Consider the following 27668-nt stretch of genomic DNA (forward strand, 5'->3'; position numbering starts at 1 on the left):
CGAACACAATCCCTGGCCATCGAATTAGGACCACGTACGAAAATTTCACTTATATATAACAATTGGCTACTATCATTTACTACCATCGTGGTAATAATCAAGTCGTGTGGATGACAAGCGTTTATTGAAAATGTCTGGAGCCTTCCTAAAAGAAAACTTTACGAATCTCCAAGCACCACAGTGTCACAATTGAAAACAAAAATTACAGGGACAACGATTTATTCCCAAATATTTGGGGAAACGATGGATACAAGCCATCATTAAAGCAAAGGGTGGAAATACAAGATATTAACACGTGTTAAGAATATTATGCACGGTAGTAGTGTATTACGTTAGTAGTTAATAAATTATATCTGTACAATTTCAAGCTTTTTAATTACGGAAAATTAATTTACGGAAAATGCGAAAATTGCTTAAAATTAGTGGTCCCAATTCGGTGGCCAGGAACTGTACAATTTACAGGTCAAATTTTCCGCCGTACCCTGTATTATCTCGTTCAGATCTAATTTACGTAATATCGTATCTTTATAATTGTTCTCGTTTCTCGAAGTAAATATTCTCGACGAAAAGTGATTCCGAGCGAAGAGAAGCGTGATCGGGGTACGATCCAGAATTTTCACGGCACTGTGGCATAGTGCGCGGCGCTGGTATTGACCGGCATCCCTTACTAACCGTGTTACGAACATCGGAAACCGAAATATAGCATCTCTTCGAGTCGGGGATACCATCTTCCGTCGCGACGGCGATGCTGGCCGTGTCCTCGCACCTTCCGCATACCTGTTCGCAGTATCCTCGTCAAATGCGTGCACGCGAGACGTCGGCGTCGCGACGTCAACCGCATGACGTTTCGGTGCGCGCGAGAGTCGCACGACGAAATTTCCTTCCGAAAAAGGCACGAACGCGAGCGGGCGCAAGCGCGACCATAATCGTAAAGTAACCGTGAGTTTTCTGCGACGAACGAAACTCGACGAACGATATCTCGAGACGACGAACCTACGTTCCGAGGGATTATCTAACCGACTCGACGAACGTCTGCATTGCAGATATACAGTACTGTCTCGAAATAAGCAACTCGGTCGGGACCGGCGAGTTCCTTATCTCGAGAGAGGTATGCTATCCGGGCCGAACAATTCGGCTCGACTTTGTTCTCCAGCGTGACGAGGAGAAACCCGTAGACAAAACAGGGGGTTCGGTGTAGTGGCAAACGATAAACTGATCCCTCGAGTGTTATTCTTTGGAGAAGGATCGTAACACGCTTTTTCATTTTAGTAAAATCGAATTCTTTTCACATCAACTTCATGGGCGATTTCAAACAAAAAGATGGAGATAGCGAGTTGCTTATTTCGAGACAGTACTGTATTTAGATTGTCGTAGCGCAGGAAATTATTCCTCCTCAGCGCAAAATAATAATGGTACCATTCGTAAGAAAAGCATCGAGTAATGAAAACCCGAATAAAACATCGAATAAGCGACGCCAAATAAAATCGTACTCAATCATATGCCCCCAATCGATAATAGTTATTCTGATCTCGAAACTTTTTCGAAAATAATCGCGTTGCGTACAGGAGAAAACGAGCGCACACGCTACAGTCGCGACGGAGTCGAGCGAATCGCTACACCGTTTTGTCTAACTTTTGTATAAAATTTGCATGGCATATGAATTTCAAATTGCACGTTTCGCGCGAATGCGTGTTGAGAACTTGTGCCGAGTCCTGGCGCAATTAAAATACTAATTAAAGAGTCCGTGACTAAAAGCCTGGCGAGGCGTAGCGAGACACGAGGCTTTCCCCTGTTCAGTAATACAACCACTTACGTGCGCTTAGGTTTACGTACTCGCGGCGAGCACCTAAATATTTTCGTCGGCGTTTCGCTACTACGTTTGTCGAATTACTTGAAAATTTGTGTATCGGCGCACTCCTGTGTCCGTGACGCGATACTTCCAGCGCCTGTAACTCTCGTGGCCTCCTTCCGAAGATTTCAAATTCTTCTCGTACGATAAAGCACGGTTACTCGTCCCTCCTTGCAACGTCTGCATAATGAGCGCTAAATGAATTATTCGTCGATTACCTACTTTTTTTCATTTAACTCGGACCCGCCCTGACACGTGTACCCGCGTTTATGCGACCGCTTTGTTTCTGTCTCGATGAAACGTTTGCACGTTTTGTATTGTACAGGGTGCGGCAGAAAATTTGGCAAATGTATTTTTTTCAGAATTTTCCAACGCCGGCGAATAACGGCCAGTGGGTCGCACTAATATCTCTCATCAGGCGACGTGTTTCACCGGTGGCTCACACTCGCCACTAAGAAGGTAACAAAGAGTGACTCGCCCCTCCGAAACCAATTAAGTACGTTATAGACAGAGGCGTTGTTTACAAACCCTCGTTACTAAAATTTGTTTTCTTGAAGAAATAAAGTTTTTATAGTATTTTATTGAAAGGTCGAATTTGGCGCCGCGCCCTGTAAATCACTATATTCGCTTACTTAACATTCCGCGTTAATGAAATGAAATATTAAACGCTTCGACCGTGAAGTAAACTTGAATTCTTTTAGGTGAGTTAACAAATATCCCACTGGTGCATTAAAAGTTAAAAAAAAGGTTACGAGAGTCTTTTTAACCCCGTAGAACGTTGTAGAAACTTGAACGGGCCCCAAAAAACGATTTTATCGAGAGGGTAGAGGCTGGGCGTTTACGAGGCGCCACGACGACGGCGTCTCATCGATCTGACTAGCCGAATACCGCAGCCACTTACAATATACATTGACTGTATACCGGACCATAGGAAATCCACATATCCGCAGAGAGAGCTTCCACCTCTGCAAACGAGTGTACCGTGCTCGTTAGTCGTACATCTTCCCGATACCCTTCGTCATCGATTCTACCGTTTTTTATTTGTTTGGAACGCTAGGCGAATACTTCTGGCTAAATAATATCGATACTTGATTCAAAGCTAAACCGATCAATAGTTTTCGAGTTACGATAGCTTTTCCATTTCAATGTTTTCAATCGAATCGTTAATGTTCATAGCTCTTAGAAGCTTTGGTCTTTCTCGGGCTAAGCAAGACACCGAGTAAACGCACATACGTGATATATAATCCTAAATTACTTATTGTTAAAGGTCTTGAAGTGATATGTTTATATCGAATGCCCTATAATTCCTTTTAAAAGAAACGTAAGGAGCTTTGTAATAAGCGGGCGGCTATTTCCCGACACTCGTCCGCAAATGCATTTCATGGACCGTGAAGCGGTATCGCCATCTAGCGGCAGAGGCCGAACTAATTTTTCACATGTATTCATATTTTTTACTTTTCTCTGCATATTCATATAATTTTACATAGTAATTACCGTAATTCAACATTTAATTGTTGATTTGTACAATAAAAATTGACTAATATTAAGTTTTTTAAATAAATAAATATACCGAAAAATGTGACGCCATCCTCGGCGAAACGCCCAAGTTTGTCGTAAAATAGTTCACACATCGTGTCGCTAGATGACGCCCAAAATGAAAATATTCAAAACATAAATTCACTACTTTTCTTTGCATATAAATGTAATTTTACATCATAATTATCATAATTAAACTTCTAATTGTTGATTAGTACACTAATAATTGCCTGATATTGAGCTTTTTGAGTAAATGGAAATACCGCAAAATGTGGCGCCATCTCTCGGCAAACCGTCCAAGTTTGTTGTGAAGTAGTTTCCATGTAACACCGCTAGAAAGCGCCACATTTTTATATATATTTCAAAAACTCGACATTTGATAGTTAATAGTGTACTAATCAACAATTATTATTTGAAATGTGGTAGTTAGAATGTGAAATTACATTTATATGCAGAGAAAAGTAGCGAATTAATGTTTTGATTATTTTCATGTTGGAGGCGCCATCTAGCGGTGCTAGGTGGGAACTATTTCACGACAAACTTGAGCTGTTCGCCGAGAGATAGCGCCACATTTTTCAAAATTTTTATTTTTTTTTAAAACTTGATATCAGTCAATTACTAGTATACCAATTAACAATTAGGAGTTAAATTATAATAATTATGATGTAAAATTACAATTACATGCAGAGAAAAGTAGTGAATTTATGTTTTGAATATTTTCGTGGTAAACGCGCCATCTAGCCGTGCAAGGTGGGAACTATTTCACGACAAACTTGTTCAGTTCGCCGAGGATGGCGCCACATTTTTCGGAATTTTTATTTATTTAAAAAACTTTATATCAGTCAATTACTAGTATACAAATCAACAATTAGAAGTTCAATTGTGATAATTTCTATGTAAAATTATGTGAATATGCAACATAACTTTATTTTCATACATTATTTTCAATACATTAATTAAAATTCATACGTATAAAATATTTACTTATGAAACTAACAGGGAACTAATGCGAGGAATGTAAAATTGTTTTCTACGATCGACTATGTCTTCTAAGGAATTCAGATCTGGCAAAACAGAGGGAAGCTTAATATGAGTATTTGACCATAATGTCTGAGAACCTTTTGCATGGGACCACTTCTTGTCATTGTAACTTGGAGTATAATAAGATTCTGTTGACGTTGAAACTTTTGGATAATAAGGATCATATTCTAGCTCGCTTGGTACTAAAGGTTTCAAAGACAATGTTAGAGCATATAAAGGTACTTCTGTAGTTGTTAAAGGGGTACTAATTCTAATTGGCATTTTTGTACTTTTCTGTATAGATTTCAAAGTCTCTGTATAAGGATAATTCCTGTGGTTCATAAAAGAAAATTTCATCAAATCTTGAGAGTTTTCTCTAATTTTGTGATTATTCATGTTATTTTGCTGATTCTGTGCATTTCCGGAAAACGAGTTCAATGAAACTTTTAAAACATTATATAAAGCATCATTTGTTTTCTGATTTTGATAATTCTTTTGATTAGTTCCATCTTCTTTCAATACACTTTGTCGATTTCGATTTGCAGAAGAAACATGTGTTTTAATAGATGTCGAATTGAGAGGACTTAATGATGGATGAGAAGATTTAATTGTTTTGCGTTCAACACCTTCTGTCGCGTTATAATTAGTACGAAGTTTCTGTGAACTAAATGTAAATCCATGCTGCATTGCACCATGCATCTTTGTTGGCCGTATCTCATGTAAAGATTGAAAAAGAAATTGGCAATTAGCATTATCCTTCGATTCTTTTATACAAGAAGAGTTGGTATATTTTTCTTTCGTAGCTTCTGCATGTAAAGAGGCAGGTCCTTGACATTTAACCAGATGAGCATGATCGCATATCAATGCATCCTGTCGAAAAGCCGTTTCCTCTGGACACCGATAGGTAAATTTGTTCCCATACTCGTCACAGGTGTGATATGCTTTACATTTAGCATCGACATCTGCATAGAAACCAGGTGTTCTATCCACGCAAGAGAAACTTGTCTTGACAGGATCTAAAGCACTCTGTAAAATGTTCTTGTTTGTTACAAATTTTATAACCTTAGTAGTAGCTTTATAATTCATACTAAATAGACATCTTATTTTCCAACCGTAGCAATGCTACATACAAGATGTGTACAAGATGACAGTAAGGATAAAAGTATTTAAAAATAGCTGAAAATACAATACTGCTTCTATACAGACAGCTTTTCACATGGAAATAATACTCTTAATTGTTCTATGTAAAAAGAAAAGATTTAAATTTTTCATGTACTTGGCGTCGAGACGCTACCGCGTTTTTAGATTCTAGAAAGTGTTGTTCGTAATTACTTACAGAGATCTCAGATTGGACGAGTGTAATGGAATGTATAAACGGAAAAATGATATACAAAATACAATTTAAACGTTTCATCGTAATATTTAAACGAACAAAACACCAAAACGTAAAATATTGTCAAAGTAGTGAGGTTCCAGATTTGCCTTAACTGTGTTTGTGGCAGTTTATGGGTTCCATTCATAGAGACGTTCCATTCTACTAGATATAGTGAAAGCAAGGATGTGCTTATGATTAGTTACATCGTAGATTTCAACTGTCACCTTTCACAACACCCCCACTCGAACTCCTTGCAATTAGTTTCTACTGCAGAATGCATATTTATCTTATATTTATTTACATGTAAATACATCTTACAGATAAATACGAGTCATTTAGCAATATCAAAAGAATCTAAGTTGGTTTATTATATCGAAATAGATGAACAATTAAATTATAAACACGAAAAAGCGAATGACCCATACGACGTACAACATGAATATCACGACAACATTAACATCTTGGGGTTATATTTGCGATACATTGATTCGTTCTTTGGCAAAGAATTAGATATCAAAGCTCAAAACTAAATTCTATCTCAAACCAAGCTAAATCTCTGAGCCACGCCATGATCTATATTGATCTCGAGATTCCTGAGTGATCTGCAGATAAAATGACACGTAGCACGAAGTCACAATAGGCCACAATCCGGTGTATGTGGGGTGGTGTATGTATCGTGCGTAAGCAATGTCAACTATAATTTAACAGAAAATGTTAGTAAAAATTGCTTATGTTAATCGCGTAGATGCTGTCGAATGAACAGTTCTGTATAATTTCATGCGGTACTTATTATAATCAACCGTACTCCAGCCGATCGATTGGACTACACATGTTTTTGACAGTTCCGTAGTCGGTGACTGGTTTGTCTCGTTTTCAATCATTGTGAAAGTAATCATTTCGATACCAAATCATCGAATCGATTGGAGGCCTTTGGAGTCTTTTCGCAACACAATGATTATTACGAATTTATAAATGCCAAGCGGTTAAGTAGAGAGCTTGCAGGTTAATCATGAGTAAAGTGACTGGTTCCCATTGAAATCATTAAAAATGGACAACGCCGCAACTACAGAATGTTTGACCCTTGACTTTGGTCCTTTTGAAACTGTTCATCGTTGGCAACGTATGCCAGAATTCGATGAATTCGTTGGTGCCAGGTAACAAGGATCAATTAAATTCTGCTATATAGAATGTAAGCTTCAATCTTAACAATTTATTTTAATATTGTCTCCAATTTTCTATACTATCATCTGTGCAAAAGATAATTTTGTTACAGCATTTTAATTCTAATAATTGAGCATCAATGTTTAGGTTGCGTTCAGCATTTTCCAGTTTCTTTCTTTATTTTATAAGTTTGTGTTTTTCAATGACAGTTCGTTTTGTGATTGAGAATTTAAAAATTGTAAATAAATGATAATGCCTAACTAAAATGTTATCCTTTTTTATCCTTTTCTTGCTTGCATAGAATGTGATATTAGAAAATGGTTTGTATATGTGTTGCTCCTAATTTTTACCATACATTGTATTATACACAGGCGTAGCAAACACACTGTTGTAGCATATAAAGATGCGATATATGTTTTTGGCGGTGATGATGGTAAAAGAATGTTGAATGATCTGTTGCGATTCAATGTAAAAGAGAAATATTGGGGACCTGCACTGGCTGCAGGAGCTCCTCCTGCTCCACGTTACCATCATTCAGCAGTTGTGCATGATTCTTCTATGTTTGTATTCGGTGGTTACACTGGTGATATACATTCCAATTCAAATCTTACCAATAAAAATGACTTGTTCGAGTACCAATTCCAAACTTGCCAGTGGACTGAATGGAAGTTCATTGATAAGTATGTTTGATTTTCTCAATTTTTTTAATGTCCGTAGTTGTTCTTTCCTGTGGTTGTTCATTGGTGCACAATGTATATTTATATTTCATTGTAGAAAACCTGTAGCTAGATCTGCCCATGGAGCTGCTGTGTATGATAATAAGTTATGGATATTCGCGGGCTACGATGGAAATGCAAGATTAAACGATATGTGGACAATATCTCTACTGGTAAGTTATTACACTATTTAACACAAATTGTAAACGTAATTAAATCCTTGTTTGCACTTTTAACTTGCAATTATTTTTAGCCTGGAGAACCGAGGGTATGGGAAGAAGTTGTTCAATCCGGTGATTGTCCACCGACGTGCTGCAATTTCCCTGTCGCTGTAGCTCGTGAATCCATGTTTGTATTTAGTGGTCAGAGCGGAGCTAAGATCACCAACAGTCTCTTCCAGTTTCATTTTCGAGAAAGACGGTAAGTATTCCGATCTTCCAATGTTGTATCGTATTTTATGTAGTAAATGTTATTAGGTGGACACGGATTTCAACGGAACGCATACTTCGTGGTGCTCCTCCACCACCTGCCCGCCGATATGGTCACACTATGGTCAGCTTTGACAGACATCTTTACGTTTTTGGGGGCGCGGCTGACTCCACGTTACCTAACGATCTTCATTGCTATGATCTTGACACGCAAACCTGGAATATTATTTTGCCATCCGCCGACAGTCAAGTTCCATCCGGTCGCTTATTCCACGCGGCAGCGGTAATCGGGGAGGCGATGTTCATTTTCGGTGGAACAGTTGATAATAATGTGCGATCAGGCGAGACGTATCGGTTTCAATTTTCGTCTTATCCAAAGTGCACGTTGCACGACGATTTTGGAAGATTGTTAAATGGACGCCTTTTCTGTGACGTGGAGTTCGTAGTAGGAGATTTGGAATCGAGGATACCTGCCCACATAGCTTTGGTAGCAGCTCGTTCGAAGTTTCTCAGAGCTTGCATCATACGGGCGCGAGAGAAGCGAGAGAAACACTTGGAAGATGTGCTTGGGACTACGGACGTACCGATAAAGGACCTATTAGAGGTGAGACTGCGGGACGCAGTACCGGAGGCTTTCGAAATGGTCTTGAACTATATTTATACCGATCGCATCGATCCAACGAAAGGAAGCGAAGATGGATCCAGCAATCGCGTCGAAGATCCTTTGAGCAATCGAATAGTGCTCCTCATGATGGACGTCTATCGTTTAGCTGTGGAATTCAATATGATACGCTTGGAACAACTGTGTGTCCATTACTTGAAAGCCACCATAAGCCACGCGAATGTCCTCAAAGCGTTACACAACGCTGCACAATTGAAACTTGACTTTATAAAGGAGTTTTGCTTGAGCTTCATTGTGAAAGAAAGCAACTACAATCAGATTGTAATGAGCCAAGAGTTTGAGACCTTGGACCAACCTTTAATGGTAGAAATTATTAGAAGGCGGCAAATGCCTCAGGCGAGAAACTTCTCCAAGCAGTATGACCTTGGTACAGGTAGGTTTCCTCAAAGTTTTTTTTTTTTGTTCAATGCCTTGTCAATGTTTTAATTTGTGACTTCAGGAACGACGCTTGAGCAAGATATGGAGGCATTCTTAAAGAGTGTCGGCAAAGAATTCTGTGATATAACATTGATGTTAGATGGAGTGCCGATTCCAGCTCACAAAGCGATTCTTGCGGCACGATGTAGTTACTTCGAGGGAATGTTCCGCTCCTTTATGCCAGAAAATAATACAGTGAACGTGAGTAACTAATCATCACGTTTCTATGCGTTCATGGTAATGAAAACTATTGTAGTATAATTTCTGTGTTCATGGCAGATACAAATAGGTGAGAGGATACCGTCTTCTGAATCATTCGACTCTTTGTTGAGGTACATCTATCACGCCGACGTTTCCATGCCACCGGAAGACTCCTTATATTTATTCACGGCGCCGGTTTTTTACGGCTTCACGAACTATCGGTTGCAGGCATTTTGTAAACAGAATCTCGAAATGAATGTTACCTTTGAGAACGTTATACAAATCTTGGAAGCTGCGGATAGAATGCAGGCTGCCGATATGAAGAAGTATGCGTTGGATCTCATAGTGCACCATTTTATACAGGTAGATATTATACTAATAATTCACATCTTTCCTTTGATTTTCGGCATAATAGGTTCAAGCTTTAGCGAAGTACTACCACTGAAGTGAACGTAACCTTACTCTGTCACAGGTTGCAAGACTTCCAAGACTGAAGCAATTGAGTCGAGAACTTTTGTTGAATATTATCGAGACCTTGGCCGACGAGCGTAGCGAAGCGCGCCTGCGTCAAGATATGGCGAATGATTGCTGACGGATTTCTGCTTCGCATCGTTGCCCTTTTAATTGGGACTTACCCTCACCCTCCAGCTTCCAAGTAAGTGTGCAGTACAGTATCTTAACAATGTTGAATATTTTCTACCTGCTGCGGCAAGGGTACATGGTAGACGAATGTTTGAAAAGTCTGAATGATCAGGCGCGTATGTAAATAAGTAAACACAGTTGAAATATTCAGCTTCGACTTTAAGGTGGTTTAGTAAAAAATGATAACAGTTCAGATCTTCAAATGAGATTAATACAAAAATTTATTAAAAATATTTAAATATTGCACATTGATTATGAATGCTATGAAACATTGTGTTAAGTATCATTGTACTAAATTTTTAATGTTAAATGAGGTTTGGGTACATTTTACAATAAAACCAAATTTCAAATTTATATATAATCTTTAGCTTTATATATAAAAATAACATTAATTAGGAAAAATAATTAATCACCTGCGATCACTTACTCCTTGAAATATATTATTATTTGCATAATTCGACAATTTCGCTTTTTTATTGTGCAGTTCACTTAAAAATCAGATCACATTTTTTTCGTCACTATTTTGGAACATTTTCAGTAATTCTTCATACTCAATTACTGCCGCAAGTTTTTTAATCATGTCTAGTCAACTAGTATAACTTTCATTGGAGTGATTTTACCTAATTCCCTTCCGTTTCCTGGTACATGGTCCCCTAAGATTCCCTTCATTTCCTGGCATATTTCCCTTAAATTTCCCTTCATTTCTTGGCACATTTCCCTTTAATTGCCATGTTTTCTGGCACATTTCTTGGCAAAGATTCCTCGTGTCACCCCTTCGCGTATCATGTTCTTCTGATACAAAAGGTAAGTTTCGAGATTCAGTTAATAATTATTCCACCTCTTCGCATATCATGTTCTCCTGATACCAGGAGTAAAATTCGAGCCAGAATTTCATACGTACCAAAGATTTATCGTGCCACCTCTTCGCATATCATGTTCTCCTGATACCAAAATGTAAAATTTGGCCAGAATTTGATACGTACCATGAATTTCTCGTGCCACCTCTTCGCACATCATGTTCTCCTGATACCAGGAGTAAAAATCCGACATTTCCTATCACAATTTTGAGAGGAGCGATTTGCAATATTGTTGAAGTTTGGAGAGGAGCGATTTGCAACATTGTTGACCTTGCAACATTGTTGACCTTGCAACATTGTTGATGTCTTGAGAGGAGCGATTTGCAACATTATTGACCTTGCAACATTGTTGATGTCTTGAGAGGAGCGATTTGCAACATTGTTGACCTTGCAACAATGTTGATGTCTTGAGAGGAGCGATTTGCAACATTGTTGAAGTTTGGAGAAGAGCGATTTGCAACATCGTTGACCTTGCAACATTGTTGATGTCTTGAGAGGAGCGATTTGCAACATTGTTGACTTTGCAAAATTGGCCAAAATTCCGAAATGTACCGAAAATTAGCCCCTCCCGTGCCACCTCTTCGCATATTATGTGCTCCTGATACCAGGAGTAAAATTCGAGCCAGAATTTCATACGTACCAAAGATTTATCGTGCCACCTCTTCGCACATCATGTTCTCCTGATACCAAAATGTAAAATCTGGCCAGAATTTCATACGTTCCAGGAAATGGAGGGAATTAATGGTAATAAATAAATGGAAATGTGCCAGGAAATGAAGGAAAAATGAAGGGAAATGTCACAGACGTGAAGAGAAATTAAAGGGAAATGTGCCAGGAAATGAAGGGAAATTAAATGGAGAGTTAGGAGATTTTTAATGGTTTTAGAAGGGATTAGGAGTTGTTACGAGATGTTAGGTGGTAGTGAGAGATGGTAGGAGATGTTAGAGGTTGTTCGGAGATGTTCTGAAGTGTTAGTAGGTCTTAGGAAATGTTAGAGGGTGTTGGGAGACGTTAAAGTGTGTTAGGATATCTTAGACGGTGTTAGGAGTTGACAGAGGTGTTAGGCGGTGTCCAAAAGTGAACGAAAAGTTAGTGTCAGTTACCGGTAATCGATACGGCCGAACGATAAATGAACGAAATGTTAGTTGTCGTCATCGTCGTGTAGCTCGAGTATCCCCGTTTAGATATCAACCGAAGTTAGCCAGTTTGTAGACCCAGTTGCTACCCAGTGCCGCTGGTATGCGGCAACCGATACAAGCCTGGTGTCAGATCGGTTGTCATTTCGTAGGCGCAGAGGTGCCCCTTTCATACGGTAACCTACGCTAAGCGGTTTGTCGGTTGGGTTGCCATCCCGTAGGGGCAGCGATGCCCCTAGTATGCGGCAACCCGTGGTGACCGTTGTGTCGGATCGGTTGTCATCTCATAGGCGCAGAGATGCCCCTGTTATGCGTCAACCATTATAGCTTTTTTGTCATTTCAGTTGTCATCTCGAAGTTGCCGCGTACTTGATTGCACAACGATTTCATTAAACATCGTAATCAAATAATAATTAAAGAATTTTATTATAAAAAATATATCGTTATTAATACTTTCTGTATTTAAGTTTTGTTTTGACTAGTACATTTGGGAAAGAACCACCTTAAAGTCTTTATATCCAAATGTTAGCTATTAAACCTCAATGGGTCTTCATCGTTGTATGACGTAGTAAGTTCAAATATGTACAAATATTAGAGGACTATCGATCACTTATTTATATGTGTATTGTTTACTTTTCGATATCACGCATATATTTAAACTGTGGTATAGAAATTAAAACGCGAATGAGCGAATCAGTGTTTAGAATTTTAACTAGTCGTTAGAATAAGCTTGAAATATCAGAAATCTATTAGTTATTTTGTCGCAGTTATCTTGTATAATGTGAACAGAATTTAATCGTGTTATAAAATTATTAATAAAAAAAAACATGTACCGTAGAGAAATTATTAACGTTTACTCTAACAATACGCCACGTGTACTATTATTTAGATGTACGTACCTGTAGTCGAAACGAGATGTTAAGTAAGAAGCGTGAGCAGGTGTCGGGTACAGAAAAAGACTAATCGTTAATAAATTATGTACTATATTTTGACCTTGATCGTGAGTGATCGTACATACACGCACAATCGATATTCTTTATGATAGTTAACACGTTTAAGCTTAATGCAAGCTGCACAAATTTGAGGGTCGAAAGAAATCTTACATGAGGAGCTCGTATAAAATCATTGCTCTTGTTTTCTTTCTAAATATTGTTGTCTCTAGTTAGGTGACATTCATCGACGGCCCGATTCTTCAGTTCAGTCTCTCGAACAAAATATTGCGAAATCGAATTTGTACTTAACGTAAACGTTTTTCCCCGCTTTAACGTTTTCTCGTATCCTCCTCACACATGTAATTATATTTTATCGAAGCTTTGTACGAGGGATTTAGCGCAACTGTTTCTTCTACGAAAAAGTGTGACTTTCGCTACGTGCGTTCTTTCGCCTAATGATCGCACCTGCGTTATCGTTAAATCACGAAACTCGTTTTTTTTTTTAGTTTGAAAATGGTCACTAGAGGCATCTTAACTCCAACTGTTATAGTCATCTAAACTTAAATCACGTTAAATAGTCGTAATTGTAATTACACTATGTAGGCCTGTTTTTTTTTTTTTGTTCTGTTCTGTTCATCGCTTACAATTCTAAATGAACTAGGGTAATATTGAACGTGGCCGTTTCAATCGCCACGTTGTTAATTACAAAATGAGATCTAGAAGTTACGTGGCTAATCAATAAGTTACAATGATACAGTCATGGTACAAACTTCACGTTGATTTCGAATGGCCCCAATCTGAAACGAGAGGTGTGTGTGAGATGGTAAAGAATCTATAAAGCTGGGTTGAAAATCCTTTCAGAAATTCATTCATTTGGATTTAACGTAAAGTATTTGGTAACGCGCGGAGTTCTTTGAATAGACTACTACATCAGACGAATTCTGATTGCAGTAAAATAAATGATAATTGAATTTTTGTCAAGACTTTCCTCCCAGCCTTACTGCCTACGTACTGCTATTAGCAAGGCGGACAGGGCTTCTTTGGCTCACCGATTGTAAAATTGCTCGATTCATATTGTAGGCACAGGGAGTACGAGACGTTCGCCTACTCAAGTTGAATCCTTTCCGATTATTTGAACCCGTTTCTGACTCTGCATGAAAGTGTGTGCAGCACTTGCATATAGACAACAGAAAGCAACATCTTGTTTCTAAACACGACGTTGTCACGTACACCCTTTATCAAATGCGGATGGTCCGTAGCAATTTACCTTTTCGGTAGGTTACTCTTGTATCCCAGCTCTTGTCATTTCTAAAAAAACGTTGCGAACGATACAAAATTTCCAAAGTCTTTGTTCAATACGATACAACACCAACTTAGTCGACGTATAGAGATAATGCAGGGTGTTCCATGAGAGATTATAAAGATTTCTCGTCTCGACTCGCTTCCGAGAACAATTAACAAAGGAAACTTCGTCCAGAAATCTCTCTGGATAAATGGAATATTTATTTATTTTACCTATCAGAAGTATCTCGAACAATTGCCTTTAGCAATCTTACGTCCTGCTTAGGAATTATGTTGCCCCAGTCATACAATGTCTCACAAAACACTCCGCATCTGAATCATCCTACTGCATCTGGAGCGTCTCGGTATTCGAGCGAAGCCACCGTATAAAAGCTTTCGCCAGCATTGTTACCGGATTAACATCGGGAAAAGGGAAGAGGTAGCGGATTGAAATCTCAGATGAAAGCTTTAAACCTTTTCTTCCGCGATGCTGCTCGTCGATGGCATCCTGTGCGAAGGTTCCAGCCTCCTTCTTCTCTCCTCGATGGCTTCTGTTTCCAGGTTCATCGTGGGTTGCACCGTCTGCGTCACAGACGAGCTTATGTGTCTCGTTTTAACGAGAGGCGGATTTCGCGATTGCGGAATCGCGAACGCTCTTCTTAGAGCCCCTCTCGGGGGTGACGGTGGTGGATAGGAGATACCTAATGGTATATTTTAAGTGAGCACACTCCAACGCGTTGCTGGAATTCCATCTTGCTAACATGAAGAAGCCGTGCAACTCTTAACTTAATCTCTGATTACAGTCACGATTTTACGGACTATTACAATGTCTATAGATCTTGGGTATCGTGATAGGATACTCATCGAATTTCATTGTGGGAATGGGAACATCAATGGGACTAATTTGTTAACAGGTTGAGCGCAGCGAGCTTCTAGGAGCTTCTCCGGGATTCGATCGCTCTGTCAGGTACGTCGCGGCGCTCAGCCTATCTAGCGATTCTGTTAAGCATGCACAGTGCCATTTTTGCTGGTGTTTATTGTCAGAACAAGCTTCTAGAGGGTAACAGTGGAAGAAGATATAATCCCGCGTGGGTAATTTCTACCTCGGTGCCCTGGTGAAAGCAAAGTGTCCTTGCTCTTTGTTATTTGGGGTACGATAAGAAGCGAGTTTGGCGGTGTCGGAGATACGGTCGAAGTTTGTGGCGAAGTAGCTAAAGTCAAGTTTGGCAGCGATTGGCCCAAGCTAGAATATGGTGGTACTTGGACACTCAGCGTGTTGGGCGTCGGTGACTTACTCGGCAGGTATCGTCTATTATCAAATTTGTTAGGACTAAAATAACGTTCAAACGTTGGTCAGATTGCAATTTGAAAACGTGTCTTTGTTTAATATTCGATCTGTTCGTGCACCGTTACCTTATTTGTAGGGGTCTGTGGTTGTGCCCAGAACTTTCGCCGCCCTCCTCGGACGACACGCTCGAAGCTCGCGGTAGCTCGGTGGTCTCCACACTAACGTTTCTGCTTTGATTGTAACTGGGCAGGAAGCTGCTGCTTCCCGGAGACACTCCCTCCATCTCTATGCTTCCGCTGGAAGTCGTTTCGCGACTTTGATTAGAGAAAGTTCTAGTGTTCCTTCGCTACGGACATGTATAGGCTCTAGACTAACTAAGAGAAGTTATAACGACACACCTGTGACTGTGGGCAAGGCTGCTGACGCGCGACGCCCTGCTACTTCCTCGAGGCGTCTTCAGAATCGCCTCGCATTCTTCCCCTTCGAAATCGATGTCACCTAGGTGGGTGCTGGGCTGTCTGCTGACAGTCGCCAAGTTCAAGGTGTTACCTAGCGGTGGTACCTTCATCAGCGCGAATTGTTGCTGAGCTTTCCTTATGGATTCCATCCAAGACTAAAAGCGAAAATGTTCTCTTGAGAACTACGTACAAATCCATACGAAATCTAAGGCTAATCACCTTCGCCAGTTTTGATTCGCCAGCACTGAGGACTAGGGCAGCCGATGTCGCTCCGTACTCGTTCAGATAAATCAATCCCAAGCTGGTTGGCTCCTTGAGCTCGTGTATGCGGATGCGGTCGATCACGTACGGCTGTCTGATAATCTTCAAACCACCACCGGTGGTTCCAGTCAGCCCACTGGATGAGGTCTTCTTGGTCGATGGTTTGCAGATCAATAACATGTCGGTTAGCAGCAGTACGTGGACCTCCATCTATAGAATTCGAGTGAAACGTATTAGGCTTCTTATTCAGTTGCAGTACGTTTCAGAAATCTTGGACCTCGCGGTTCACAAATTACCTTGCTGCTAGCAGCGTCCCTGAGCTTCAAGTCTCCGTCGCGGAGAAGAACTCTCAGCGTGTCCTTTGGACAACCTGGTATCGGCGCCGTGGTAATGTCGAACGTACTGTGAATCTTGATCAGCTTTTCTAATTCTTCGTCTCGAGATTCGACCACGTCGTAGCACTCTATGCGAGACGCCGCACTGGCCAATCGTGCGGTCTCCTCACTCCTCTTCAAGGCTGCGTTTACGGACGCCACGAAGTCGTCCACAGATTTGATCTAAAAGATTTCAATGGTAAAAGGTGGTTCGGTGGAGTGTCCATGGAGAGCTAATTGAGAGAGATCGCTGTAGTCTTTGAAGACACGCATTCTCACCATGTGTGTCAATTCTATTCGTTGCTCCTCGTTCTCCGTGTTCTTGTGAACGGCCTTGAGTAGGAGGGAGTACTTGGTCAATCTCTGCATAGGCTTCACCAATATGTCGAGTAGCTTCAGTCGATTGCAGTCCTTCTGAGTCTCGCACCACTATTGAACCGGTAATAATAAAACGTGTTAGAATAAAACAAGCCAACTTCTTCCTCGACAATTTGTCATACACTTACCACCAGATAGACCGTGAACAGTTGATTATCGTTGAATCGGTCCCTGCAGTACTGCTGACACCTGCTCTGCTCGGCGCAGTACCTGGTGTACGGGGCGAACGTTTGCTCGAAGGTCTCGAAACCTTGCAGAAGATGACCAGGATCGAGCGGTTGTCTAGTGGCCCTCGACGTGTTCACCATCGCCAGGACGTGCTCGGCCAAAAAGTAGAGATTGGCGGCATAGATCTCAGGGATGTTGCTGAAGAGCTTGCTCCTGTCGACCTCGGTCAGGATATTCGAGGCCTGCAGGCTACAGAGGCACGCCATGAAGAGCTGGAATCCATGAAGAAATATTCAATCAGATATTCGCGAGAATTGTACTCGTTCTTGATTTTTATTAACTTTCCGATATAGGGAAGTTATCGTATTTGCCCCTAAAATGAAAAATCGATTTTTTAGCAGATCTCCATGTTTCAAGGTCATTGGAGTCATTTCAGCCTATTTTTAACAAATTGTTCGCGCGCGCGCGTATGTATGTACGTATGTAAACAAATTTTTCGTTAAAAACACTAGTTTCAAACATTTTTTTTTATTCGCGATAGATGACGCTGTAATCGGAAATCGGGAAGTTCCTTGTGTGGCCCATAAAGGGTCGCACACAAAATAAACATGAATAGCTATATGAATTAAGCGAGCAAGAACAACCAACTCGCAAGCTCGCGAAGCGAGCTAGTTTTATTTTAGATTTCGTTAGGCAAAGCTTGTTAGGTAAAGCCCTAACCAAGATCAATCAAGCGGATAGCCTGGAAAGGTCCAAGTGAAGTTAATGAAATGTTAGGAATGTCATACTAAGCATAGGGACTGGTAGGAAAATATTTGCAAGAGATACTTACGTCTGTGACGACCTTCAGCGTCTTGATGTACGCTACTTCCGTTTGAGCTAACTCCCACAAAGCAGTCTGTTGCTGCTGCTGCTTCTCCGAAAGTTGGTCCGAGTTGTATACAATGTCGCGCCAGTCGTCTTCTAAGTCGTACAAGGCTGCAACAAAGTTTTACTTCGCAGTTACCTATATTAACGCGTTCGCAAGGAATTGCGGGGACAATTCAGATTATTAATTGAAATTTCTGCTTTCATTTTCAGCCTAGAATGATCTGAGACAACGAGGCAGCGCCGAATCGCAATCGCGTGTTCATAAATGGCGTTTGAACTCCAAAGAAAAGACTGTGAACCACTTTTGCGAGCAGTAAGGAAGCAACTTGACAACCTAACAGCGGATGGACAATTCCGTATCGACTATTATCGATAGACGTTACAAATATGTATATCTAAGAGTGTGCACAAAACTGCCGTGAATAATAAACATTTCCAAATTACCCCGAAGAGATATTTAGCGCTTAATATTATATAAAAGGATTGTCGGCCTCAGTGATTTCTCTTATTTTTCCTTAATCTTACTCGAAGGGATACGCGAAAGTGGATGAGAAACGAACAGGCGAAAAGAGAGTAAATCAAAGGCACTTGTTACCTAGTTAGCCGTCTGATGCGAAATAGATCGAGCGAGGAGCGAACGACCGGTGATCGATATCGATCGGGGACTTTCGGGTCCCCACTCCTCTCTCCGCCTCGGGAGCCGAACTACTCGATCCAACCAACCTTCCGGACGGAGAGAAGAGCGCTCTGTCGGTTCGATCGTTGCTCCTCAGTCGGTCATTTATTTGAAAGAATATTTACAATCTTGTCCGTCTGGGAAAGGTACAAATTAAAAGGATTATTTTCCAAACAAAGAGTTTTATAAAGTAAAGTAATTTGTTGGATATTAATATAAAACTTGTTGTACAGAAGTTGGCCTGCTTTCGCATTAATTTCTAGCCGATATAGATCGTTATTGTACCTACCATCTTCGTTGATAGAGAGTTCGTAGGGTAGTTGAACATCCGTGAGCTTCGGGACACCGTGCTTATTGTAGTCGTCTAGTTGAGCGGTGAGGAGGTCCAGCTTGTTGCCCTTCGTGTTCGTGAAGAAGCCGCTCCAGCGCTGCTTGCTGGTCTTGAGCCCTGCAGCCCCAGCAGAGCTCCGACCAGACGTCAGCGTCGTGCTGCAGCTTACCTCGGAATCGACGCTCGAGTCTTCCGTCGAGACGCTGAAGAAGCGACCGCTGCGACCTCGATAGCTCTGTAGATTGAAAGCTCAATAAACTGTCTTTGCCAGTTCGTGAACTAGGTAGTTACGAAGGAATCTTGATGGCGGGACCATGAAGGTATCATTTGATAACTTGCCATTGAATTATCTTGACGCAGTAAAGTTGGAAAAAGAAGAGAAATGGAAGAAGAGAATCTACATGCTTTTTACACTACATTCTACCACTTCTAGGATGATAGGGGTCTATATAGAAAGCTAATTTCAGTCTCCAGAGTTTGAAAAGAATCCTCAGTCAATGTACAGTCAAACACAGAAGCGCTTTCAGGATAAAAGGTGTCTTCAACGAGTGCTAGAACTAGGTATCTGACAACACGAGGAGATTAGCAGATCAGCGTAATGGCACTGGACGGAAAATTGGCGACGGAATCGCGTTTATCTTTCCCCGTCAACTCATTAGAATCCGGATGCTGGTCTAATAGGAGGATTAGTATCGATCGCCATTCGCAGCAGCATTGTTCGCACCTGACGGATCGTTCTGTAATTTGTCTTCGACGGCAGCGGAAGGGTCAAGGTTCGTCATGCCTGGGCGTCACCGTATTGTCTGCGATTATTGAAGCTTGATCGAAGATTAGGGGAGGATGACGATCACAATGTGCGTCAGTTCGTCGACGGACAATGAGCCACGAGGGAGAGCCCGATATCTAGTCTCTTGGAAAATGTGTTCCAATGGAGATCGCAGCAAGCGATTCGTTTCAGTTGCTTATACCGTGTCCGTGAGCATCTGCGCTGATTAAAATGCTGGCGAAAAATCCGTGCCAATTGAAACGAAACGAGGGGGAAAAGCGTCTCTGAAGGACGGAGGACGTTGGAATGCGTCAGAAATGGAGCTGAAGAGATTCGTCACTTGGGGAAGGTTCAGGGAAGAGTTTCATCACTTAAATGCAGTAGCCTATTAGAACTTAGTGAAGATTTGATTGATGCATTGAAGAAACAATCTTACTCATGTACTTCAAACTTCTCTTTAAAATCATTTAGTCATTAACGATGTTTTAACTGCAATGTTTAGGCACAATTACTGGAAGAGAGAATTAATTTGACCGACAAAGTGACCTATAGTTGCATGTATAATAGATACGCGTTGACCTCGGTAGTTTTAGTGTTAAAAGGTACCATATTCTTCGCACCTACACGACTGGAAAGCAATACGCTGCCTGGGCTGAAAAAGTTTACGCATTCGTTTGGTGGAACGATGTGACCGGCCAGGTATTACGATACGACCTTCGAAAACTGAATGAATCAGGGCAAAGTTGTAAACTTACCCCGCCTGTTTTCCTCAAGGATACGCTTTGGCCAACCCTCTGACCCGTCGATCTCGAGTTCGGTTTCTCGTTGTCCTTGACTGGAATACACAAAAACCGTGGCTTGAGAAATCTTCACGTTCGAATTCGTCCGTTTGCGAAGCAGAAGGAACGAATCGTAAATTATCTTGAAAAGGAGAATCGTGGACATTTTTCAGTCCTCTTTTTATCATTTTTCCCATTTATTTTCGGCCCGTCCGACGCTACGGCGAAACTTTGTAGGGCGTTTTGTAAGTTCAGCGAACGAGAGCTGACAGCTGGCAGCGAACCGATCGGTTAAACGTTGCGATTGATATTTGTGATTGATAAACAACCCCCGGGGCTCTAGAAATCACATTTTACGATGGCGTCGGGGTTTATTCCCGGCGAAACAGACAGCGTTATCGATGTTCGTGACAGTTTCGCGCGACGGTCTGAACACGAACGGTAGCATTCCACTTAAGGGGGCCTCCCCATCAGAAACGGCGAAATTTGGTACATTTATACAGGGTGTTCGAAAAAAAGCATTCAATATTTATATGGTGTATAGGGCACACTGTAAAAAAGCTTTAGTAAACATAGGTCCAAAGGTCAACCGTTTCTGAGATATAAACATTTTTGTTTGCTAGTATCACGATTGACTTACTTGCTTCCATCGCATGCGATGTTTATGTCAGTGTTTATAAATTACGTTCTGAATGTTCCCATTCAAGAACCAGTTGCATGGCCTCCTCGATCCCCCGATTTAAATCCTTTGGACTTCTTTTTATGGGGATATTTAAAAAGCCAAGTGTATTCCACGCCGATAAATGACTTAGAAGAACTACGTAACTGAATCCACCATGCTTGTCAAATAATTCGACAGAAATGTGGGATTTTCGAGAGTTCGCGACTCTGTAAGAAGAAGATGCCAAGCGTGTACAGAAATGAGTGGTGAATATGGGAAATATCGAAAACCCAGTAGTAAGTCAATCATGATACTAGCAAACAAAAATGTTTATATCTCAGAAACGGTTGACCTTCGGACCTATGTTTACTAAAGCTTTTTTACTCAGTACAGTGCGCCCTATACACCATATAAATATTGAATGCTTTTTTTTGAACAGCCTGTATATTCATGTTTCGAGAAAGTATTAGGTTGTCCCAAAAGTTTCTTTTGCTTTATTAATAAGTAATACATGCACAATAGTTTATGTTTTATGTTACATTACTGAATTGTGTACGATTCATTTTGCTCCATTACTGTTACAACATGAATATCTATGAAATTAGATTGTCTATTTATATAAACACGACCACATAAAATAATTGAGTGCAACTCGCGAAAGAAACTTTCGGGACAACCTAATATGTACAAATTTGTGTGCGATTATCTCTAGGTGTTTGTTAAGTTATCAATTATTTCCTGGTTGTGTACTAAAGAAGTTTGTACGTATGATTACCATGGAGTTCTCAATCCCTAAGTGTGAGGATCTTTAGCAAAATAAATTATCCTAAAGCGATAGCGTAAAATGTATATAGCACTTTTTCGATATTAAATTCAACGAAAGATGAATTATATTTTTTTTTTGTTCATCCATTGTGAATGCTCCCTTAAGGTTCCCTGTATCTGACTGGTTTCGTGTTTTTTTTTTCGCAGATACGGTGAAAGAGAGACCGTTTTAATGCGACACGAATAGAAGCGATTAAAGGCGATAACGATCTGAAATTTTACTGCTAATTTGTTGCGTGAGCTTATGTTCACGCATCGAACCTTTTGCGTCATAGTTAACCACCCAGACCAAGGACAAACGTGTCCAAAACGTTTCTATGTTTAGAACGGTGTCAATTTTAGCATAAAACTTATCACAGATTTTATCCACGATTTCAAAGGAGATTAATTTATCCGGGTGCTCGACGACCTAAATGTATTTAACGAACCTAAGTCTCTACGTCGTTAAGTATATTAATCAAGGTCGAAATTAAAACCATTTTAACGTCGATAATTGTTCCATTTTCAATTTAATAAGCTACGTGTTGTTTAATTGTAATTAATTTCGGTGGCTAAACATTTCTGTAATATCTATTTAATAATATTAATGCAAAATAATATTTATATAGAATGTTGAGCTTCGAAGAAGAGCTATCGAAGAAATTTATCTTGAATTCCGACCACGGCTAGACATAGTTATTCATAGGGATTCGATTGCAACGTGTTATTTCACTCGTGGTTTCTGCAACGTGGCAGCGAAACGGCGATTGGAAACGCTGGGGTTCGAGAAACGATACAGAAAATTACGATCGCTAGGCTTTCCAGCGAGTGGAACATCTTCCGACCCGCATGAGGGCCACGAGTTAATTTTGTTTCGTGGTGGTTTCAATCATATCCAGCATCCGGCGGAATTACGGATTGCACAAACAACGGAATTGTGGCGCGGCTTGATTGCGAGGCACAGAGAACGCTTTGGTTCTTCTTTGATCCACCGTTGGCCTTAATTCGTGTCTTTGTTCGACCACTGTGGAGGATGCATCGTCGTTGATATTTTGAAAACGAAGGAACACTTTAATTAGCTTTCGGTATTTCTTAGAAAAATCGATGCGACGTTTCAGTTACAATCCTTTCAACATTTCATTGATTGTTTATTTTTTTTTTTTTTTAAATATTACTTCTCACGACACAATAAAATTATTTAGGTAACCACGAAGAGTAGGTATGTTTCAGAAAAAAATTATTTTTCTATCGAAATTTCCCTCAGAACTTCAAGGCTTCTTCATTAAAAGGCTCGCGAGTACAAATTCTCTTTGAGTTTAAAAAAATTCCTGATTTTAATCCTTTCAACTGTAACTCAGGGGAATCTAACGACCTCGAGTCTTCAAGGCTATATTCCTCATTGAGAGACTCGCGAGTACAAATTTTCTTTGAGTTTTAAAGGATTCCTTTTTTTAATTCTTCCGACTGTAACTCAGGGGAATTTAGCGACCTCGAGGCAGCAATAATTTCCCTCGATAAGTACATTGTTGTAAGGGCAAATTTTGTCGCGTAGGCGCTCTTTCGAGGAGCAGCAATTAATCAGGTTAATAGTATCTACATAGTCAGTGAACGACAGCCGCCCGTTTACCTTTCAGATATTTAATAAGACCGTGTCTGTAACATTAGGGCGAGAAAGGCTCGCGTAGGCGTGTCGTCGTGACTTCGTACTGTCGCGTTATGTTTTTACTTTCCGCTCTCGGTATTCCAAGGACACGGTCCAAATTAACGAACGCCCCGAGTCGCAGCCTTTTGCGTCATACTTCTTGGTGAATCATCAGAAAAGAATGTAAAAAAAATTGGAGAACTTTTGAACAAACTACAAAAAGATACTATCAAGATATTAGAATAATACCGATGCTTTAAATTCATTAATTTAAAATTCATTTTGGCATCTGATACGTGCGAATAGTAGTTACACGAATTCTGCAACAGTAGCGTCATGGTAAAAGTCCTTTAACAATATAAATCATCCGGAGTTAAACCGTCTCGATACTATCGATATTGACTGTCGTAAATCACCTCGAAATTGTCGACAGTGTCGGAAAGATAAACAAGGGGTAAGCTGGTCGCTCGATGCGAATTATGTCGATAGAAACGGAAGATGCGACTTTTAATGGTTTTGTAGTGAATTTTAAGTAGTATGACCTCGTGAAAGTCAGACTAGGCCATATCATGGACAAAACGTATACTAAGATTAAAATCAGTGATCTATGCTTTTAGTAAACAACATTAGAACAAGTTGAATCACATTTTGACTTTTGGATCGATTAGGTATGTGTTCGATTTTAGTTTAATCAGAGTAGCGAGGTCCTTTGGGAATTTATTAAGTAAAAACTGTACAACTTCTACAATTTTCTTTTTTTACACACGCTAACTGACTATTTCCATCGAATCTAATTTTTTCCCAAGATTGATTACGATTCATGTCGCGTTTAGTCAGAGACTAATGTCTCACGTGTTTAGTAAAAAGGATGCGGTTAGGTCAGGTCTGATTCAAATGAAGGGTGGTTAGGGTCGCCTTTGAGCTCAGTTTGATCTGGATTACGTCTCTATGCCGGAATTACCTCGACGTCATACGGTCCGAAACGTAGCCGGTATGCGTGCCTTAAGTAGTACGACCTCGTTTATGGTCAGCCGTCGCGACAGAGAGTTTCGATCAAAGCCACGCTCCCTTCAGCAATCCGTTTATTGCCGCAACGACCTGTGTGTACATTTATTACTCGTCCGCAGTTAGACGCGGTCGGTGTACTTATGGCTTGGAACAGGATCGATCAAAAGGCGCGCGTCCCCGTTCATGTCGTATCGAGTTCAATTTCCTTTCGCGGTCGTTAATCTCCGATCAGACCGTGGAGTCCAACGCTTACGAGCTAACGTAATTACCCTTGACGTATATTCACCCCTTCACAGAGTGGTTCGGTCAAAAATAAAAATATGTAGCAAGCTTTTCTTTGTTGAAAATATCGAATAAAGTAGTGTTTTCGTAACTCGATAGTTTGGGGTGTATAAATCTACAGTAAGCGTAACTAAAAAATATATCGTCGACACTGTCTGTTTTAAATGTCCTCAGTGAATAGTAAAAATTCCGAAATCGTTGATTGTACCGCTACTTTGGAATAAATTTCCCCCGAAAAATGGTTACTTTTCAGTAGAAGAGAAACGACTACACTTTCGGATCGTTTGATTTATCACGATTCAGCGTTCGGTTGATTATTGCGTGCACGGCGACAATCGATTACGGCAGTTTTCCTCTAAACGACCGCCGCGATCGTATCTATTATCAATTTTGCATGAATTATGGGCCAGTTTGTACTGTTCGACCATGTTCCCCGGTTAAATGTTAGCTTCGAGTTCCGAAGCTTGTATGCGAAACGGGATCGCAGGCTGCGGAGGCGAGAATGCAAATGTTTCGCGAGTTAATGAGCGAAGTTTTACGATAACGGGTAAGTGTCGGTTTGATATAAGGCTGGCTCGACCTGCCTAGGTTTTTGGGGGGTTGTTTAACGTTCCCCGAAACGACCCATTTCTCCGGGCGAAATTGCTCTTAGCAGTTATTTAGGAGGCTCGATACTGGCCTATGCTGAGACGGAACAGTTGAAATAATTAATGCGGGGTACCTGTTATTCGAAGATGTTTTCCACCAAGGCTCGCTGTGTCCGTCGTCAGAATCGGTAATGGCGATGAAACACCGTCGTGAACCTCGATACGCGACAGGTCTATGCCACGTTTGTCACAAGCTGTGAGCAGGGCGTCCCTGTAGCAGACAATACATGCATAAATTTAGAAAAATATGTGGAACATCCTGTTAAAATATTTGTTGTGATTTAGGGTTCAATTTTATTTCAGCTGGACGCCACAACAATTCAAGATTTGGGACTAATTTGTGACTAAAACTAATTATGGTTCTCCAACTGAAGATGCCACATAGGTAGTGACAATGGAAATACGAATGTCAAATTAATTCCTTTGTGTACGTGAAACTGTTACTGTCAAGCAGTTCTATAAACGAGTACTCTAGTGTCGAAGTCTAGAAATGAAAGTTGCATACAAAAGCAGTAATCCTTCGTGAGAATTCATAGCGTTCCGCGACAGAATGATCACCGGGACGCATGAATTATTGAGCGAAACTACTGCGTACAAGCCACGTGTTTCTCATGGAATGAAAGCTTACTGTCGCAAATCGCATCATACCCGTTCGCGAACATATAGTATTCCATTGAGTCTACGCCACAGTTGCTGGCGTCAACGATCGAAGGGAGTCTTTGGTTTGCAACCATGAAAGAAGTACCCTAAGCGAGGAGTAAACTCAATGAAGTTCCTTTCTATTTTTTCCTCTGGAAACTTTACTTTATATATTTTTATATATTATACAGGGTGAGTCTTATAACGTGACGACCTCAAATAAATCGTAAGATATTCGTTGTACGACAAAATGTTTCAAACAAAAGTTGCATGTTATCTAGGGGGACATACATTGACGTAATCTGTTTTTTATTACCTTACTTTTTTATTGAGATATATTAGGGTCACCTTCAGTTTTTTAAATGGAATATCTAATATCTTTTTTTCGAATTCGAATAAATCATCAAATTTTGCGTAAAAAAGTATTACATGAAGTGGGACTTCGAATGAATAATTACTGAGATATCTTCAAATTAATAATCTTCTATTACGAAATACGCTTAGTCAACGTGATTCTTAGCACGACTTTATTCACGTCGGTAGGTCATGTCTGTAAACAAGTTCCCTGTTAAATATTAATAATCATCAACACGAAATGCCCATTTAGTATCTCGGTAAGCGTTAAAGTCGTATTGAGAAAGGTGCTGCATTTTCATTACGACGTTCCGTAACAGTTATGAAACAACAGTTCAGAAACAACGTTACGATAATTGTTTATTGTGCGTGTGAAGAAAATGCTATAAGAGCTAAGATCTTGTACCAAGCTAAGTATCCTGAGCGAAATCAGCCATCGCATTCTACCTTCTTAAGGCTTAATCGAAGACTCAAAGAACATGGCAATTTTAATGTACAGAAACGTAAAAAAAAAATATACATGTTGAATTGAGTCCTCCTTTTCGAAGTCGGTTAAAAAGGTATCACAAAGTTGTGAATAATGAAGGATGTCGTACTTCAACCTTAGCAGCTATTGCTCATAAACTTCTTTTATAAGTATCTCAGTAATTTTTCATTAGAAGTCCCACTTCATGTAATACTTCTTTACGCAAAATGTGATAATTTATTCGAGTTCGAAAAAAAAATATTAGACATTCCATTTAAAAAACTGAAGGTAACCCTAATATATCTCAATAAAAAAGTAAGGTAATGAAAAACAGATTACAGCACTGTATGTCCCCCTAGATACCATGCAACTTTTGTTTGAAACATTTTGTGGTACAACAAATACCTTACGATTTATTTGAGGTCGTCACGTTATAAGACTCATCCTGTATATATCTATCCATAGTAAAACAGCATTTGTTTCGACAAATTCATCGACCTAGCATATGAGGCCATTTATTATAATGTACAGCCTTATGCCCCTGTTATGCGGCAACCGAAGCTAGCCAGCTTGTAGGTCCGGT

At 40.2% G+C, this 27668-nt stretch overlaps 3 protein-coding genes across 12 annotated transcripts in view; 1 reads left to right on the forward strand and 2 right to left on the reverse strand.

Annotated features, from left to right (window-relative positions):
* Positions 1-4290: 4290 nt before the first annotated feature.
* LOC128880431 (uncharacterized) lies at positions 4291-5998 on the reverse strand. Its single transcript, XM_054130515.1, has 2 exons — positions 5742-5998; positions 4291-5431 (listed from the first exon to the last, which is right to left on the reverse strand). The coding sequence occupies exons 1-2, from the start codon at positions 5817-5819 to the stop codon at positions 4370-4372; spliced, it is 1140 nt and encodes a 379-aa protein (XP_053986490.1). The 5' UTR covers positions 5820-5998; the 3' UTR covers positions 4291-4369.
* An 800-nt stretch (positions 5999-6798) lies between these two features.
* Positions 6799-18952, forward strand: LOC128880430 (leucine-zipper-like transcriptional regulator 1). Its single transcript, XM_054130513.1, has 9 exons — positions 6799-6934; positions 7313-7621; positions 7716-7830; positions 7911-8077; positions 8134-9140; positions 9207-9385; positions 9464-9748; positions 9858-10040; positions 18241-18952. Exons 1-8 carry the CDS (start codon positions 6828-6830, stop codon positions 9975-9977), a joined length of 2289 nt encoding a protein of 762 aa, XP_053986488.1. The 5' UTR covers positions 6799-6827; the 3' UTR covers positions 9978-10040; positions 18241-18952.
* LOC128880429 (pleckstrin homology domain-containing family G member 5-like) overlaps positions 12986-27668 on the reverse strand; it is a 97067-nt gene continuing 82384 nt past the window's right edge. For 7 of the 10 annotated variants that reach the window (XM_054130502.1, XM_054130501.1, XM_054130509.1 and 4 more), the window contains 14 exons: positions 25701-25837; positions 20559-20638; positions 18996-19272; positions 17993-18138; positions 17121-17432; positions 16894-17043; positions 16537-16797; positions 16199-16450; positions 15920-16134; positions 15647-15835; positions 15337-15563; positions 14708-14934; positions 14002-14260; positions 12986-13749 (listed from right to left, as the gene is read on the reverse strand). In XM_054130502.1, coding sequence (XP_053986477.1) covers positions 14255-14260; positions 14708-14934; positions 15337-15563; positions 15647-15835; positions 15920-16134; positions 16199-16450; positions 16537-16797; positions 16894-17043; positions 17121-17432; positions 17993-18138; positions 18996-19272; positions 20559-20638; positions 25701-25837 — 2479 coding nt within the window. In that variant the 3' untranslated portion in view covers positions 12986-13749; positions 14002-14254. The remainder of the gene's footprint in view (positions 13750-14001; positions 14261-14707; positions 14935-15336; positions 15564-15646; positions 15836-15919; positions 16135-16198; positions 16451-16536; positions 16798-16893; positions 17044-17120; positions 17433-17992; positions 18139-18995; positions 19273-20558; positions 20639-25700; positions 25838-27668) is intronic. The other 3 variants (XM_054130505.1, XM_054130506.1, XM_054130507.1) reach the window with 3 other exon arrangements.

This window comes from Hylaeus volcanicus, chromosome 7 (assembly GCF_026283585.1).
Source record: "Hylaeus volcanicus isolate JK05 chromosome 7, UHH_iyHylVolc1.0_haploid, whole genome shotgun sequence".
Taxonomy (NCBI): Eukaryota; Metazoa; Arthropoda; class Insecta; order Hymenoptera; family Colletidae; genus Hylaeus; species Hylaeus volcanicus.